This window comes from Gasterosteus aculeatus, chromosome 6 (genome assembly GCF_964276395.1).
Source record: "Gasterosteus aculeatus chromosome 6, fGasAcu3.hap1.1, whole genome shotgun sequence".
Lineage (NCBI taxonomy): Eukaryota > Metazoa > Chordata > Actinopteri > Perciformes > Gasterosteidae > Gasterosteus > Gasterosteus aculeatus.
Window position 1 is genome coordinate 14,789,724 of NC_135693.1, and position 14,801 is coordinate 14,804,524.

Sequence of the window (14,801 nt, forward strand, 5' to 3'; positions counted from 1 at the left end):
ATCAATTGTAGCTCAACTTGTAATTTAGAAATTGGAAAAAACGATTTATCTGTACACATTGGAGATATTTGAATCCTATCCTCCTCTGATGGCCAACAAATGACTATGTGATAAATTATGTAAGGGATTGAGTACCACAAAATGCTGTTCAACGTTCGCACACACAGTAGACGCTCAAGACAAAACACACAAGCTTTCTGAAGTAATAGTTCCCTTTGTTATTAAGCCATTGGTTGTAGCAAAAATAAACCCTTGAAGTCGACCAGAACTTTCTCATGCAACCTTGTGTAAATGTGCAGCATGCCATTTCCCGGACACAGGCAGATAAGCTGTGATGCAGGACTGAAACAATACGTCGGTAACTAGCGATTCCTCCTGAATACAGAGTGGCTGACAAGTGAATAGCAATTATTCACATAAACGAACGTATGAATGAATCATCAGCTTTTCAGATGACCACCTCACAGGCTGTCTTCACTAAAAAGGTTTGTGAGTTCATTCAGCGCCGCTCGACTCATTTGCGCTTCCACAGACACGTGCAAGCGCACGCAGACGTACGCGCGTCCCTCACAATTCACCGGTCACCGTTGTCCTGCCGAGAGATGTGCAATGGAAAAGATAAATGGAGGATAAAGCTAAGGTGACAGGGCCAAGCATGCATGCGTGTGTGTGTGTGTGTGTGTGTGTGTGTGTTTGCATGTGTGTACTGCACAACAGACCAGCAAACCATCTGCTCATCTCCTCTTAATGAACAAAGCAAACAGCAGGAGTCAAGGCTGTCTCCAAATCTGGACTCTCTTTATTGGTAAGCACACACAAACGCACACTCACACAGACACATTTGCACATCTCTGTGCTGTTTAATCTGATTATCTTTGATTGAGAACAGGGGCAAAGCAACCTTTTTAGACCTCACTCTCACATCAGTGACAGAGAAGGTCTGAAACACAATTAGCAAGCTGTTCCTCAGCTCTGCTTTGCAGTCACATCTGACCACATGCAGCCAAATAGACCTAATGGGTGGGAACTAACCAATGGGAGCTGACACGCATACGGCATCTGTGGATGATGGGGAAATGCAACGCTATTAGGCAGCTGTTGGCCACATCTTTTCAAATGCACTTGGAAGTAACATAAGCATTCGATCAACTGCCACAGGAGCAATCACAGCCAGCCGTGAAGGTGTGCGCGCGGTTGTCGGGCTGCAGTGCAAGCAGTCGTAGGAAGTCTGGACCTTGACAAGATGTGACATTGTGTGCATAAGGCCAAAAGGACCATAAGAAAAAGCCATTAATCTGTAGTTTGTGCAGCCACATCCTGCTCACTGCGCCGTGGATAATTAACACTGTTACCTCTCTGTCAGAAAGCTGAGCACAAAGCAGGAAACACTCCCTGTTCGCTCCTTCTCTGCACATCCAACCCATAAACACACATCACGTGCGGGGCGAATGGTCATATCTGACATGGATGACATACATTACGACACCAATGATTCGGGGCTTGGGACTACCTTCCTTTAGGATAACAACAGGATGGCATTGTGGGAAAGGAGGCTGCCCTTCGCAAGAGGACGATCTGGCTGCAGTATCCCTGCCGAAATGCCTGTAAGCAAGACACAGGTGCTGCAGGTGGAGCAGTAGAAGTAGTGGTGCTAGAATTACATTATTTTAGCTGAAAGGTATCCAAAGTGACGAACAATAAGTGTATACTAAACAAACAAAAACATGTAAGAATCAAGCAAATAAATCAACTGCAGCATTAGGGAACAAGAACATTAAGATCCAGACAGTGTATTCCCATCAGGGGAATTGATCTTTTATTGAAGTGCAATCTGTATTCTAATCTATTTGTTATGTTTTATCATTTTACTCTGAATTGTATTCAAAAATGTATTTTTTACTACTTTACTTAGTGCATTGTTAATATTAGTAGTAACACGATGTAGGTCGTTTGTTTACCTGTTTTTCTTTATACAGTATTATTAGTAGTAGTAACAGTAGTAGAAGTTATACCGTCAGCAATTTATCCCTGAGGACCAAGATAACAATTAAAAAATAGTTTTAAAAATGTCATCCTCTTTCTTTTTACTTTATTATTCAAATCAATTAGAAATTATTAAGTGGAGACAGTTTTCTATGGCGTTAGAATAAGGGCATTACCAGTAAATAAACTATCTGGAGATCAACGCGGATCAACAGCGACCTCTGCGGGCCCGTTCAGTCTGGTGTCAGCGGAAGGCGAAGCGGTGTCTTTTGGGCTTCTGGAGCTCCCGTAGCTGATCCCCTTTGCCCTCACACTCACAGCATGGATCCCTTCCACAACTTTATCGCGGTGTCTTAGTGTTGTATTCGTTGCCTTTGGGATCAACGGGGTTTCGTGTGGATTCTGTGAACTCGTCCCGAACGCCATGTTTACCACCACCGGCTCCCGGGGCCTGTGTAAGTATCCCGGAAGCAGCAGTTTAAGCGACGTCCGGGGCCGAGGAAGTCCTCTCGCCGCCCCCCTGTCAGTCTCAATGGCAGCGACGCTAACGGCTGACAGCTGCTAGCCGAGCGGCGTTAGCATTGCGCTGTCATTCATTGACCCGGAGGAGCGTGTAACGCTAACGTTAACTGTTACCAGCTCAAACTCCGCAGCTGCGTTCCCTCAACTCGCATCCATCCGGGTTTGTTTCTCCATTCAGCGGAAGGCGATTGGTTCCCATTGGGATGTCATCGTTTAAAATAGTTGTGTGTGGAAAGGTTAATCTAATCTATTCCTATTAACGTCACACTGCCCCCCCCCCACCTCCAATGAACAAATTAGCTGGCAACTGATCTCACTGCAATCAGTGTGTAATAAGTGTGTAATAAGTATAAATGTGTGTGTGTGTGTTGTGCACAGACAAGGCTCCCCTGTCCAAAGGCCTCCTGCTGGTTCTGAGCGGGCTGACCGTGATGCTCGCCCTGCTGCCACAGTACCAGGAGCTGTTTGTGTACGACCTGCAGGCCGTCACGCAGCACCACCGGGTACGTCTCTGGGGGGCCGCGGCGTGTAAAGGAGACAAGGAGACGCCACTAGGGTCCACTTGGGCGCTGACCCAGTCCAACACCAGAAGCAACTGTTTTAGGAGCAGCTTCAAATCTCGCATTGTTGTTGTTGTTGTTGTGTGAGCTCCATCAAGGCGGACGAGAGACAACTGGCAACATCAGCCATTTGTGATCACATAACTGAGGGGTCAGAGGTCATTGCTTTGGGAAGAATACGCCAATTCCCATCTGAAACCACAACTAATCTTTGAACAGAATCTGAGATTACACACTCATCGTTTATCACATTGATGGAAGTTAAAAAAAAAAAGAAGCTTTAATTGACTTTGTATTATTTTGTGGTACTGTTTTAATTGTTATTTGGAAACTTTGCTCTACCTTTTGTGCTGCAGCTGTGGAGTTTGTTGTTCGGCAGGCTGGTCTGTCTCGACGTGAAGGACTCCTTCTGTAGCGCCCTGCTCATTTACAACTTCCGGATCTTTGAAAGGCGCTTTGGCAGCAGGAAGTTTGCCGTGAGTACCGAAAAACGTCAACCAATTTATACATTTCCGAACTTGATTCTTCCAAAACTTGACGAGTTGAATCTAAAGTTGTGCCGTTTTGTTACTTTCATGAAGGAAAAAAAAAATCAACGATACACAACACGAGTTCTCACCAACCACCGTTTGACAGCGATACCTTTGTTGTGTTCTATTCACCGTCTGTGTTCCAGTCCTTCTTGTTGGCCACGTGGTGTCTCTCCGCGCTGACGGACTTCCTGCTGGCCCGGGCTTTCCGCTCTCTGTTCGACTACGAGGTGGAGGAACTGCCTGCAGGCCTGTGAGTAGCCGCAGTGCCAACATGCCAAACCTCAGCAGTAGGGCTGTCAACGAGTATTCTATATTCGAATATATATTTGAATAGTTGTTAATATTCAAATTAAAAAACAAACAAACAAAAAAACTGAGGCGCGCCTGACTACTGACTGTATACTACATGAAAAAAACAGACTAGATCGGCTACAACAGCTTCATGCACTGCTTTGATTATTTGCCGTTTCATGCCAAGGAAAAGTTCCATGTTCACAGCACAGCTCGCTCGGAGCGTTCAATGTCGCTACTGTAAAACTTTCAGTTTCAATCACTGAATGAAGACGAATGAAGATGTTTGGGAAAAGAATCGCGACTTTAAATCGCTAGCACGAAACTCTTGATTTGTTTATTGTTGTCGTTCATTCAAACCGCTTTGTGCAGAGAGCGCGACGGTGAGAGAGAGCGAGCGAGCGAGTGAGCGAGAGATCTGCGGTCGTGGCCGTTAGTTAATTTACTTAGTTTTGTGCAGGAAATATGTTGTTATATAGGTTTAAACTTATATAAATTACCTATACAAGTAGTTATGTCTCGTTGTATGAATTTGTCATGGACACCGAGGATCCTATCTAACTGTAAGCCTTGGGGCGGTATCCGTTCTTAAATGCCTCCTATTGCGGTGTAACCTACAGGCTCTACAGAGGGAAAAAAATAAATTTAAAAAAGCGTAACATCGTTCCCAAATGCCCTGAAATGCTGTTTCTATTCGTGTCGTCCCCATCCTCTTGACTTTTTCCTTCCTCCTCCCCCAGGCTGGCTCCGGTCTTCGCTCTGTTTGTGCCTTTCTACCGGTTGATCCCCAGGGTCCCAGTCACTCAGGTCCTGGGCCAAATCCACATCACCAACAAGTCTCTGGTCTACATAGTGGGCCTGCAGGTGAGCCCCCCCCCCCCGTTCCACTGCTGTAGGAATGTATGTATCTATTGAGCTGTATCCTTTACTCTCCAGCTCTTGTGACCCCGATTGTTTGTGATCCCCTTTTGTCCTTCTGTGGGGCAGCTGTTGACTTCCAGTCCCTTCATGTGGCTCCTCGCACTCAGCGGACTGGTGAGTAAAGAACATTTTATTTACTGTGTATTTAGAGAAGTGTAATAAGTGCGTTATGACCGGTACGAGGTACACGGACCACTCAAAGGAGCTGAAAATTGCTGCAAAGATAAAGCCTGGTGTTCATTTTATTCATGTTTGTATTCTTTAATACATGTTTGGCTTTTGACATCAGTACTAAAAATGTATTTATTTCTTTTTGTTGCGCCTTCTAGATCGCAGGTGGCCTTTACCACTCCAATGTCCTCTGGATGCAGAAGCTCATCTTTGTACCTGCCTGCGTGTCTTTTATTGGACGGAATATTCTGGAGCCGATCTTCTCGAGTGAGTCCGACCGCCGGGGAATCGCGTGCACAAATCCAGCGTGACCAAGTGTTACTTGCAATTAAAGCTAAAGTAAGACCCCTCACTGCTGTTAACAATCCGCGTCCGTGCAGGCGCCCAGCCGAGCGGTGAGGCGCCGCTGGGTATGGGGGCCACTCTGGACATCCAGAGGCAGCAGAGGATGGACGTGCTGGACCAGCAGCTGCTGCTGGCCCAGTACAACGAGTCCACGAGGAACAACAGGCCACAGCCTCCGGTAGATGGACCGCCAGAACTGCTGCAGCACTAACACGCGGATAAAACACCATTATTGTACGTGTAGAAATGACTGAAATGTTTCCCCCCCCCCCGTGTGTGTGTGTGCGTGTAGTCCGGGTTGTTCGGCTGGACCAGGCTGTTCTCCACCCTGAGACAAAGAGGACAGAACCGTCCCCCAGTGCAGCCCCCTCCCCAGGCTCAGACGCAGGCCTCCACACAGCCCCCTCCGTCGGACCCGTCTCCTGTCGCAGAGGAGCAGGTGGGTGTTGCGTGTGTGCGTTTCCGCGTACATTTCTTTCAACTATTTCGTGGGCCTGAATGACTCAAAATCTTCTTGGACAGAATGACTGATAAAGCGGATCCTCCGGCCCTCCCACGCCTTCGTCTGTGCAGAGCCGCCGCGTTTGCCGTTTCCCCGTGCAACGACTTCTCCGACCGTCCCAGCTGATGCTTTTTTTTTTTCTTTTTCGTTTGTCCCTCAGGTTGCCCTGTTGGTGGAAATGGGCTTTTCCAGGAGCGATGCCCTCGAGGCCCTCAGAGCTTCAAACAACGACATCAACGCGGCAACTAACTTCCTCCTGCAACACTGAGAGAGACAGTGGGAGAGAGTGGGAGAGGGAGAGAGAGAGAGAGAGAGAGAGAGAGAGAGAGAGAGAGAGAGAGAGAAAAAAACGACATAAAACCGGGAAGAAGAAGCAACCAAGTGCAAAAGCGGAGAAAGACGCTAAACAACGGGCCATTTTGTACAGATAAGGTGGGGTCCGGGGGCCATGCCCGAGCGCAGGCTGATTGGGGAAGAGGTGTAAGGCACAGAGCGCTAGGACGGGAGCGGCTCGGAGGGGGGGCGCGAGTCAGGCGCCGTCGCTGGAAGGCAGGCGAGTCGCACCTCCTCCAACTGTGGGGAGTTTTCCTGCGACTACAGAAAGCCGACCGGAGGCTTCGGGGCGGCGGAGGGGATACAAAGCCAGTTACTCCTTCGTGAAAACACAAGTCCGCTGAGCTCCAACCACAACCCTCCCCACACAGAGATGCTGTCTTACAGTAACAGACTTTTCAGACTGCTACTCTGCTTCCTGCGTCCACCGCGTGACGTCTTCCACTCGGATCACCGGCCCGAGCGGATGAGCCGGACGTGGGCGAAGCGGATGAAAGGGAGGCGCACAGGTTCGGTGAGACGACGGATCGGAGAACGTCGTGTCATATTTTCATCCCATTCGGAAAAAGTAAAATCATCCACGCTTCATTTTTACTTTATTTTCCCGCTGAGGCTGAGATGCTTGTTATAACGCCCACCTCACGAGGAAGAGCAGAGGTCGTAATTACAGCTTCCATGAACAATATTCCGTACTTCACCACGATCCTCCTGCACAGGTGTCACATGTAGGAGCTAGATTTCTTCCATTTTTCCAAGTATTGTAGCGTTGGTGACGGACGACTATCTCAGGGTTTATGTGGCGGCCTGTGAGTGACGTAATCACACTTACAGACCCGAATTCCCCCGAGCGCGCGCGCACACACACACACACACACACACACATGCACGGCTGCCCTTCGAGGTCGTGTTCTCACAGCCTTTCCTCGTTTTTATTTATTCTCTCTGGACTGAGTCTTTTCTCTGCCAACACGCGTCCGAATCCTTCCCAAGTCTTAAAGGACCAATGATATTTATTATGCAATATCATGACAAGGTAAAATGGACGTGTGCTTTGTGTGTATAGAAGGTACAAACATTTTGTGCAACAGAAATAACATTGCAGCCGCTACGTATTGATGTCAAAGACTGATGCTAGTTTTATATTTTGTGCTTGATAATATTAAGTTCTGACCGTCGGTCATGTGTGTGTTTCTTTTGTGAGTGGTATAACAGTACGTGGGTGTGATGAGGAGGTTGTCTCGTGCACAACTTTCTGATTAATTCAACGAATCATGCGTTATCCGTGGAATAAATTTGCCGAGTGTTACTTTTATCGACTGCTACCATCCGTCCCCTCGAAGCGGAGAATGCCACACAAACAAATGTTTTGGGATGGAAGACAGTTGTTCTCCACTTTTCCCACAGAGCCAAAGCCAAATGTCATCATTTGGAGATTCACGTTTGGTAAATACAAATGTTAGTAACGTGCTTTAATATGCACTGTGATGTTGTGGTACTAGTTTGCGACACATGATGGCACTCTTGTGATAAAATAAGAGATGGGTTCATTTGTCTAGCGAGAAAATGTTAAATCACGGCACATACGAGTAACGTACGTATACCGCTTGACTGGCTTTTAAAAAAAACAAATTAAAGTAATGGCTTGTTCAAATAGCGTTTCCTCTAAAAAGAAATAGTGAGATGTTAAAAACCGGAAAAGTTGATATATAATAGAACGACAATATTGATCATCGATTGATGGTATTGAAAGCCCTCAGTGGAAAATTGCAGAAATTACACAATAAAAGATATTTCATGACATAACATTTTCTTCTAGAAATGACTGCCTTGTTTTTGTGAAGGTTCCCACATGTAAAACTTGGTCATTAGATGGAGACGTCGAGCCAGGCGGGTTCTCGTTGTGCCGCGCCCACCAGCTGGCGTTATTCCACCAGCAGACATCAACGGAGAGAAATCACCCACATCCTCGAGTGAAAGAATTTACATGTTTCCCCAAATACCCCCTGATACACCGAGCACCAAATGGTACTTTGAGCTGCCCATGCCTCTCCTATTCCATAAGTTCCACTCGAGATGTCATCTGGACCCCCACTTCCCTTCCTTCCCCTCCCCACACCACCACTTTCACAGAAAGTCTCCTGAGGTCACAGCAACACAGTTCCATTCAGCCTCCGTTGACGTAGAACCCAGTGAAGCGAGGCCTCTTTTAATGGCTGCCGGAATGAAAAGCAGCTTAAACCACAGTGATTCATATCGGTGTGTCTCTTTGTGTTTCGCTGTTTAATTAAAGGGACCGATGAAAGAAATAATACTTTTCCGACAACCAGCGCCATTAGGGAGATTCCTTTAGTGAAATGCCCATTTCATGTGTGGCATTAATTATGTCTCGTTTAGGCGTAGCGATTAGATTTTTCTTTAGAGCCTCTAGAGTTTATTTTGACTGTGGACTCAAACCGCACGAGTGAAGATCCAGTTCCTTATCCCTGCTCCTCCTGCTCCTCCATCGTGGAGGGAGACGTTTGAGAGTGATTATTGGGTTGAGGATGCGTTCAGGAGAGGAAAGTGGAGTTGTCGCTTCAAGGAACGGTTGAATATTCACGCAGATACGCTCGTTCCCCTCTCGGCGGTGTCAGGTGAGAAGACAATGGCCGCCGGTTAGCTTAGCTTAGCACGAAGAAGGAAAACAGGAGGGGGGGAGTTAGCATGGCTTTGTTGGAAGAAAACAAAATCCAGCTCTCTTAGACACCTCTAAACTCACTAACACTCGAAGCCAGCTGGAAAATGTTGCCAGGCAGAGTAACAGTTCGGCCCATGACTTTGTCTTTTTGTACTGTTGGAACATACGGATATGACATCGCCTCAGTGTTTAGGCCTCCTGTCTTCACAATACATGCAGCCTTGAAATGGCTCTGCGTGTGTGAGGAGGGTAAAAACATGATAAAGTGTTTTGTTTTTTTCTCCACAAATCCAGCTGTCATGGAAACACATTATCATCCATATGAGTTTCTGACTCACTGGCAAATGCAGAAACCAATAAACACTCCCTCCTAAGCTCTGCCCCCCCCCCCCCTCAGAGAAATATCTGGCTCTTTAGTTGCAAAATCACCCACCATGCCAGGTAGTTGCTCATTTGTCCATCTGATTTGCACTGGGTACAGTATTTTATTAAAAAATCAAGATTAATGAGAGCTACGAGTGTGAACAAAAACATTTTATTGAAACAAAATAAAGAGTTGAAAGAGTGACCTGCACAGGTGGGGGGGTCTTTTCTGTCACATTGCACTGAGTCACGGCATCCACTGTTTACATAAAAAAGCACCAATGTAGCTTTAAGGTCTCCTGTACAACGGGTCTGTCATGCTCGTAACATGTCGGCGTTTGTGCCGTGAGTGAACTACTCGCCGATGCTGCTGCTGCTGCTGCCGGCGTGCACGTATCCCTTCAAACAGCCGGAGGCCAGGACCAGCTCCAGCCCCCCATCTCCGCCGTATTCCCTCTCCAGCCCTGTTGCCATGGTGAGCGCATGCCGTTTTGTGTTGTTGCCATGGGGACCCGTGTATTATCGGGCTCTCCTCGTGCTTCGTGATCATTTGTATGCCTCCTGTACGCTTATACTTAAAAAAGGAGAGAGAGAGAGAGAGAGAAAAGGAAGCGGCGGCGGCCCTGGGGAGGGAGTGCCCTCAGGGATCGCCTGGTGAGAGATGACAGGAAAATACCCACGGAGGCTCAATGACTTTCTCACCGTGACAAAATGCTTCATGTTTGTGTTTCATCCGTAACAAGCGCGCCTCTGTTTCCCCTCTCGCTTCTGAGCCCACAACTATGAAAAGGAAAGAATGCGTAATGACTCCCACTGATGTGGTGATAATATTCAGGCCGGTGTGCTTCGAGAAAATCACATCATTTGTTTGCTTGATTCCTTCCTAACAATCACGGCCTGTTGGACGATACGCGTGCATTAAAACCGTGTCTGTCTGCCCACATGCGTGTTTGCGTGAGTGCACTGTGCAGCACGCGTGTGAATGTTTTGTTCTCAGGGAGGGAAGCGAGCGGGCAAAGTGCTGCTGATGCTTCCAGTGAGTCATTTTCAATAGAACGTCACAGTTAATGGGGATACACGACAATGTAGCTGCCCATAGGTCGTTCTGGAGTTTAGCATTTCACTCCCCGTGTGCCCCTTAGCGTCTGTTTAGTCTGCGCTCTGCTTTGGTTACGCCTCAAAAAGAGAGCAATCTTCTTTAATCATCGGGATTTGTCGGTTCAACCTGTTTTTCATCCTCCAGCGGTGATGGCAGCTTTTGGATTTCCCAACTTCTCCTTCCTTTTACTTCCCCATTTTGCTTTTGTTTGTTGACATCTCCCGCTAGCTCTGCGCCTTGGACCTTCCCAAGCCCAATTATAAGAAACCCGCAATCCCACAAGACGCTTATTTAGAAAACAGTTATTTGCAGCCTCGGCACTCTGCTCCGGCTCTTTAATCAGCATTACTGTGAGGTAAGCAGCCGTTGCCGCTCTTGACCATCTACACAGCACTGACCCGGAGCACAGGCCCGTCTTCGTGTCTCCAAATGATGCGCTCCGGAAACAGTTGTCCTTCACCGGGATCACGTAAACAGCATTTGCACCTTTGTGCTTTGAGCTGGAAGCTAAGCACTTTCAGACAAAACAAGCTCTTCCATTATGTGAGAGCTGAAGATTACAGCGGAGCAGAATGATTTCCTTTTTAGGAGACTTCATCTGAAAGTGAGATAGTCACCGGTCCAGTGAAGTGTCATCTTTAAAATGTTCAGCTAATTGTGGCCTTTGCGCTCTCTCACCGCCCCTCCTCTTCTCTCCATTTCCTGCTCCGATGCTCCCGAACAGCACGGACACTCACAGGGAAATGTTTGGAATGTCGCTCTCTGCCTCCTGCATGAGCTTTACGTTGCTCTTTCCCGTGTGTGGCCCTCAGTGCACTCACAAGAATCCCCCGTGTCCTCTGACCTTTAACAGGGCCAACTTCCTCTGTAACTGTACACACACCCGGTATGGCATGAACGCATCCCCCCCCGTGCGCGGCTGTTTATTTTTATGCATGCTTATGCGTGCGCGTCTATAAATGTGACGAACACGGCGTACCCGGTTCAGACACCAAGGTGCAGGTGTTAAGCTGATGAAAGCTTTCTCTTCCGTCGCTCCACTAAGTGAACTTTACTTACACATACACGGCCTCCAGCGGATCCATTACATCCGGTCCAAAATCGACTTCACTAAACGCTTCCGACATTGTCCCGACTGAGGAAGCGTCCAGCTGTTAGTGCATTTATCATCGAGGCATGGGGATTCCGGCTGTCTACTCCGCTGACACACAGCAGGTGGACGTTTCCTGGCCCGGCAAAGAGGCTTTCTGTTTTTCTGCAGAGCCATCTTCTCTCTACGCTCTGCACCTCCCGCTACCTGTTTTTGTGCTCCATCGGCCTTTCTAAGTAGTGCTAATTGGGCATCTTGTTCCTTAAAACCAAGGACTCACCGTTCTATTCCGGTCATTGCCGCCTCTGAGGCGGTCAGCCGCTTCCGCAGCAGCAGGTCAACGCGCGTTTTACAGGAGTCAAAATGTATTTTGTTCTTCTCAGACTATTAAAATGGTTGATGTGGAGAGGACACTTGTACGTCCATTGTTGCAGGTGAAATATCAGTCAGCACATGGAACGGATTGTTGCATATGGACACCATTGATCGATGTGACCTCAGACCTCGTCACACCCCTCAAATACGTATCTCACCACGGATTTTTGGAATGATGATAATAATATGAAGAACCAGTCAAAGGTTTGGACACATTTTTTCATTCAATTCAATGAGAAAGTGTGTCCAAACCTTTGACTGGTACTGTATAATCATCAATATTGATAATAATGGCAAACATAGACTCATCTGCATGTGGATGTCACGGTGAGTATTATGAAATGCTCTCGCTCTCCCTCTCTCTCTCTACACATCATATGATGTTGTGTTGTCTGTTTAAGTGAATGAGATAAAGGGGAAAATGATATTTGATGTGCCAAATTAAATGAACATCCAGCAGATCCAAATTATATCGTTACGGAAATGATGAACGAGCGGCGTCGTGTTCGTCGAAAGAAGTGGTCGTGTTATTTAATGCGCCCGGGTGACCACGCAAACCTTCAAACACAGACATCTTTATGAGAATATTCCTTTTTTTGATCACCTCAGCGTTGGCACGGAGACAACCCAGAGCTCACGGTGTTCTTTTAGTCATGTGTAAACACAAAGAGACCCCCTTCCTCCCCCTCCCCCCTTTCAGTCTGTGCTGATTCACAACGGTCTGGAACCAGCCGGCTCTGGAAGCTCGTCTCCATGGAGACAAGGGTGGGAAGGAGAGTGATGATGTCGCCGGCAGAACAGCAGTCCCGAATCAACCATGTGTTTCAGTGTGTGTGCGTGCATGTGTGTGTGTGTGTGTGTGTGTGTGTGTGTGTGTGTGGATGTGTGGTTGTACACAAGACAAACAGAGAGAGGGAGAGGGAGGGAGGGAGGGAGATGATACTCTCCAAAAAGGAGGGGCAATTTGGTTGTCTAGCACGGCCCTCAACGTACATGGATTTTATCCAGTCAGTCAGTCGGAGAAGAAAAACAAACTTGTATTGATCCTTTACGTTTAGCATTGATTGATGGTACAGGTCCCGGCGAGCTCAGAAATGCCAGAAATTTCCCGTGGCACCCATATTGTCGCATGACTGTAGATGACTGTAAAAAAAACGGAAAAAAACAACAACACAACATATGACAACTCAAGCTGAAATGTCAATACAAAGGCTTAGCCCCATATTTTATGGCCTTTGAAGGTTGAGTTTAACCGGTATACTGGTAGAAGTGAGCGCGAGCGGTCCTATCTGTAAGTCCTTCACGGAAACTGACTTCAAAGGAACACAATAACTATACCACTCATCCGCACTGTCATTCGGGGGGGGGGATCAGGTTCGACAGCTAATAGTAGTGTTGGTATGAGCCACTTAAATACTGTACCTAGAACAGATTACACGTCTACAGAACTGGAATACCGGGAAGCCGTTTCAACGAAGATGCACCGGAGTGACTACCTGAGACTATGTTTGTATTTGACAGTGTGACACCTAGTCAGTTAGTTTATACACACAATTCTAAACCATCAATTATTGTAAATATCCAAATGTCACGAATTTGCGGTTGCAGAGCCGAGTCGACAGTGATGATGGCGGCGACGACGACAACAATGATGATGATGATGATGATGTGGTTCAATGCAGGGTTTGAGTCAGAAAGGAAAGCTTTTGTACCTGCCACTTTGTTTTGTTGACGTCTGTGACCCACCTCACTAAAATGAAGTTCAAAGCTGTGGATGCCATGGTGATGGAGAGGTGTTAATGGCGCTTTCAGAGGCACTGGGGGTGGGAATGGGAGGAGGACTGGTTAGTCATTGTTTAGCTCAAGGACTGATGGATTTTTGGCAGGATGTCATTGTATTTTGCATCATGTCCATTCTTGCCCAAAGGATTTGCAATTTTGTACTTCTCATTTGTGAAAACAGAAAAGAAATTTAACGTTTCTTTACCTGTGTGAAAAGGTGTGGATGAAAGTCTTAACTTACCTTAACTACGTCAGCTAATAGTGTATGCAAGTCAGTCAAACGAAGGGCTCAAGTGAAAGAAAGTATCCTTTATTAATGCCCGTGGGAAAATTATTCACAGGATTCGACGAATCCGACATATGCTGCCGTAAAGGTGCTCGGAGATTCAACTGCCAACCCCGTCTGCTCCATGCGCCACAGAAGCTGTAAAAAGGTGGAGATGCCGGGGATTGAACCCGGGGCCTCATACATGCAAAGCATGCGCTCTACCACTGAGCTACATCCCCTGATGACATGTCAGCGGGAAGATCTATGCATATAAACTCTCTCTCCAGTCTATGATGTTATATGGCGTTATCCCGTAGTGCTGTGGGTTAGCTAACTTGTTGGTTCCGCTTGTTTGCTAATATGAATCTGCTGTCAAGCTAAATGCTATTTGCTTTAACGAGCTCCCAGCTCTGTAATATTCTAGTAACATTAGCGAGTTCTTAACTTGTTCTTAAGTTGGTAGTAAGCGCGTTCACACGCTGCAAAAGAGACTCGAAGGTGAGTGGAGACACGAACAAACGCCTCGTTCACATTAAAATAAGTAACATTAGCCGATATTTTAATTCGACCGGAGGGATTAGTTTCCATTAATTCAATTGCTTTCTTGAACTATGAGAAAAATGTAATATTTTAAAAAACAACGCACATTGTAGGCACCGTAACCATCAAAATAAGTAGTGGATTATCGTGAGCTTCTGGAAACAAAATCACATTAAAAGGTCTGCAGTCTTTGACAGGCTGCTCACCAGTAGATCTTGATACAATTGCATTGATTCACTGTGCCACGAACAAGTCAAAATTAAAACTAAAATTATTATAAAGCTGTATTTTTTCAAATGTACAACACATTCCTAAAGTGATTTATTCTGACTGTAATGACTTGACTAATGGTTTTGTGGTGCCTCAAGGGATGCTAAACTAAATACATTATGATGATACAAAGACAAGAATGACTGAGGTTTAGAACTGGAGGGGAAACTGACCCA

At 46.6% G+C, this 14,801-nt stretch overlaps 1 protein-coding gene and 1 non-coding gene across 2 annotated transcripts; one reads left to right on the top strand and one right to left on the bottom strand.

Annotated features, from left to right (window-relative positions):
• The first annotated feature begins 2,185 nt into the window (after positions 1 to 2,185).
• Positions 2,186 to 7,980, top strand: ubac2 (UBA domain containing 2). The gene is made up of 10 exons (XM_078104700.1): positions 2,186 to 2,438; positions 2,884 to 3,008; positions 3,422 to 3,541; positions 3,742 to 3,848; positions 4,630 to 4,753; positions 4,877 to 4,924; positions 5,140 to 5,248; positions 5,362 to 5,504; positions 5,619 to 5,765; positions 5,989 to 7,980. Exons 1-10 carry the CDS (start codon positions 2,408 to 2,410, stop codon positions 6,094 to 6,096), a joined length of 1,062 nt encoding a protein of 353 aa, XP_077960826.1. The 5' UTR covers positions 2,186 to 2,407; the 3' UTR covers positions 6,097 to 7,980.
• Positions 7,981 to 13,982: 6,002 nt separating this feature from the next.
• Positions 13,983 to 14,054, bottom strand: trnaa-ugc (transfer RNA alanine (anticodon UGC)). The gene has a single exon. It is a non-coding gene; the product is annotated as a tRNA-Ala (tRNA).
• Positions 14,055 to 14,801: the final 747 nt, after the last annotated feature.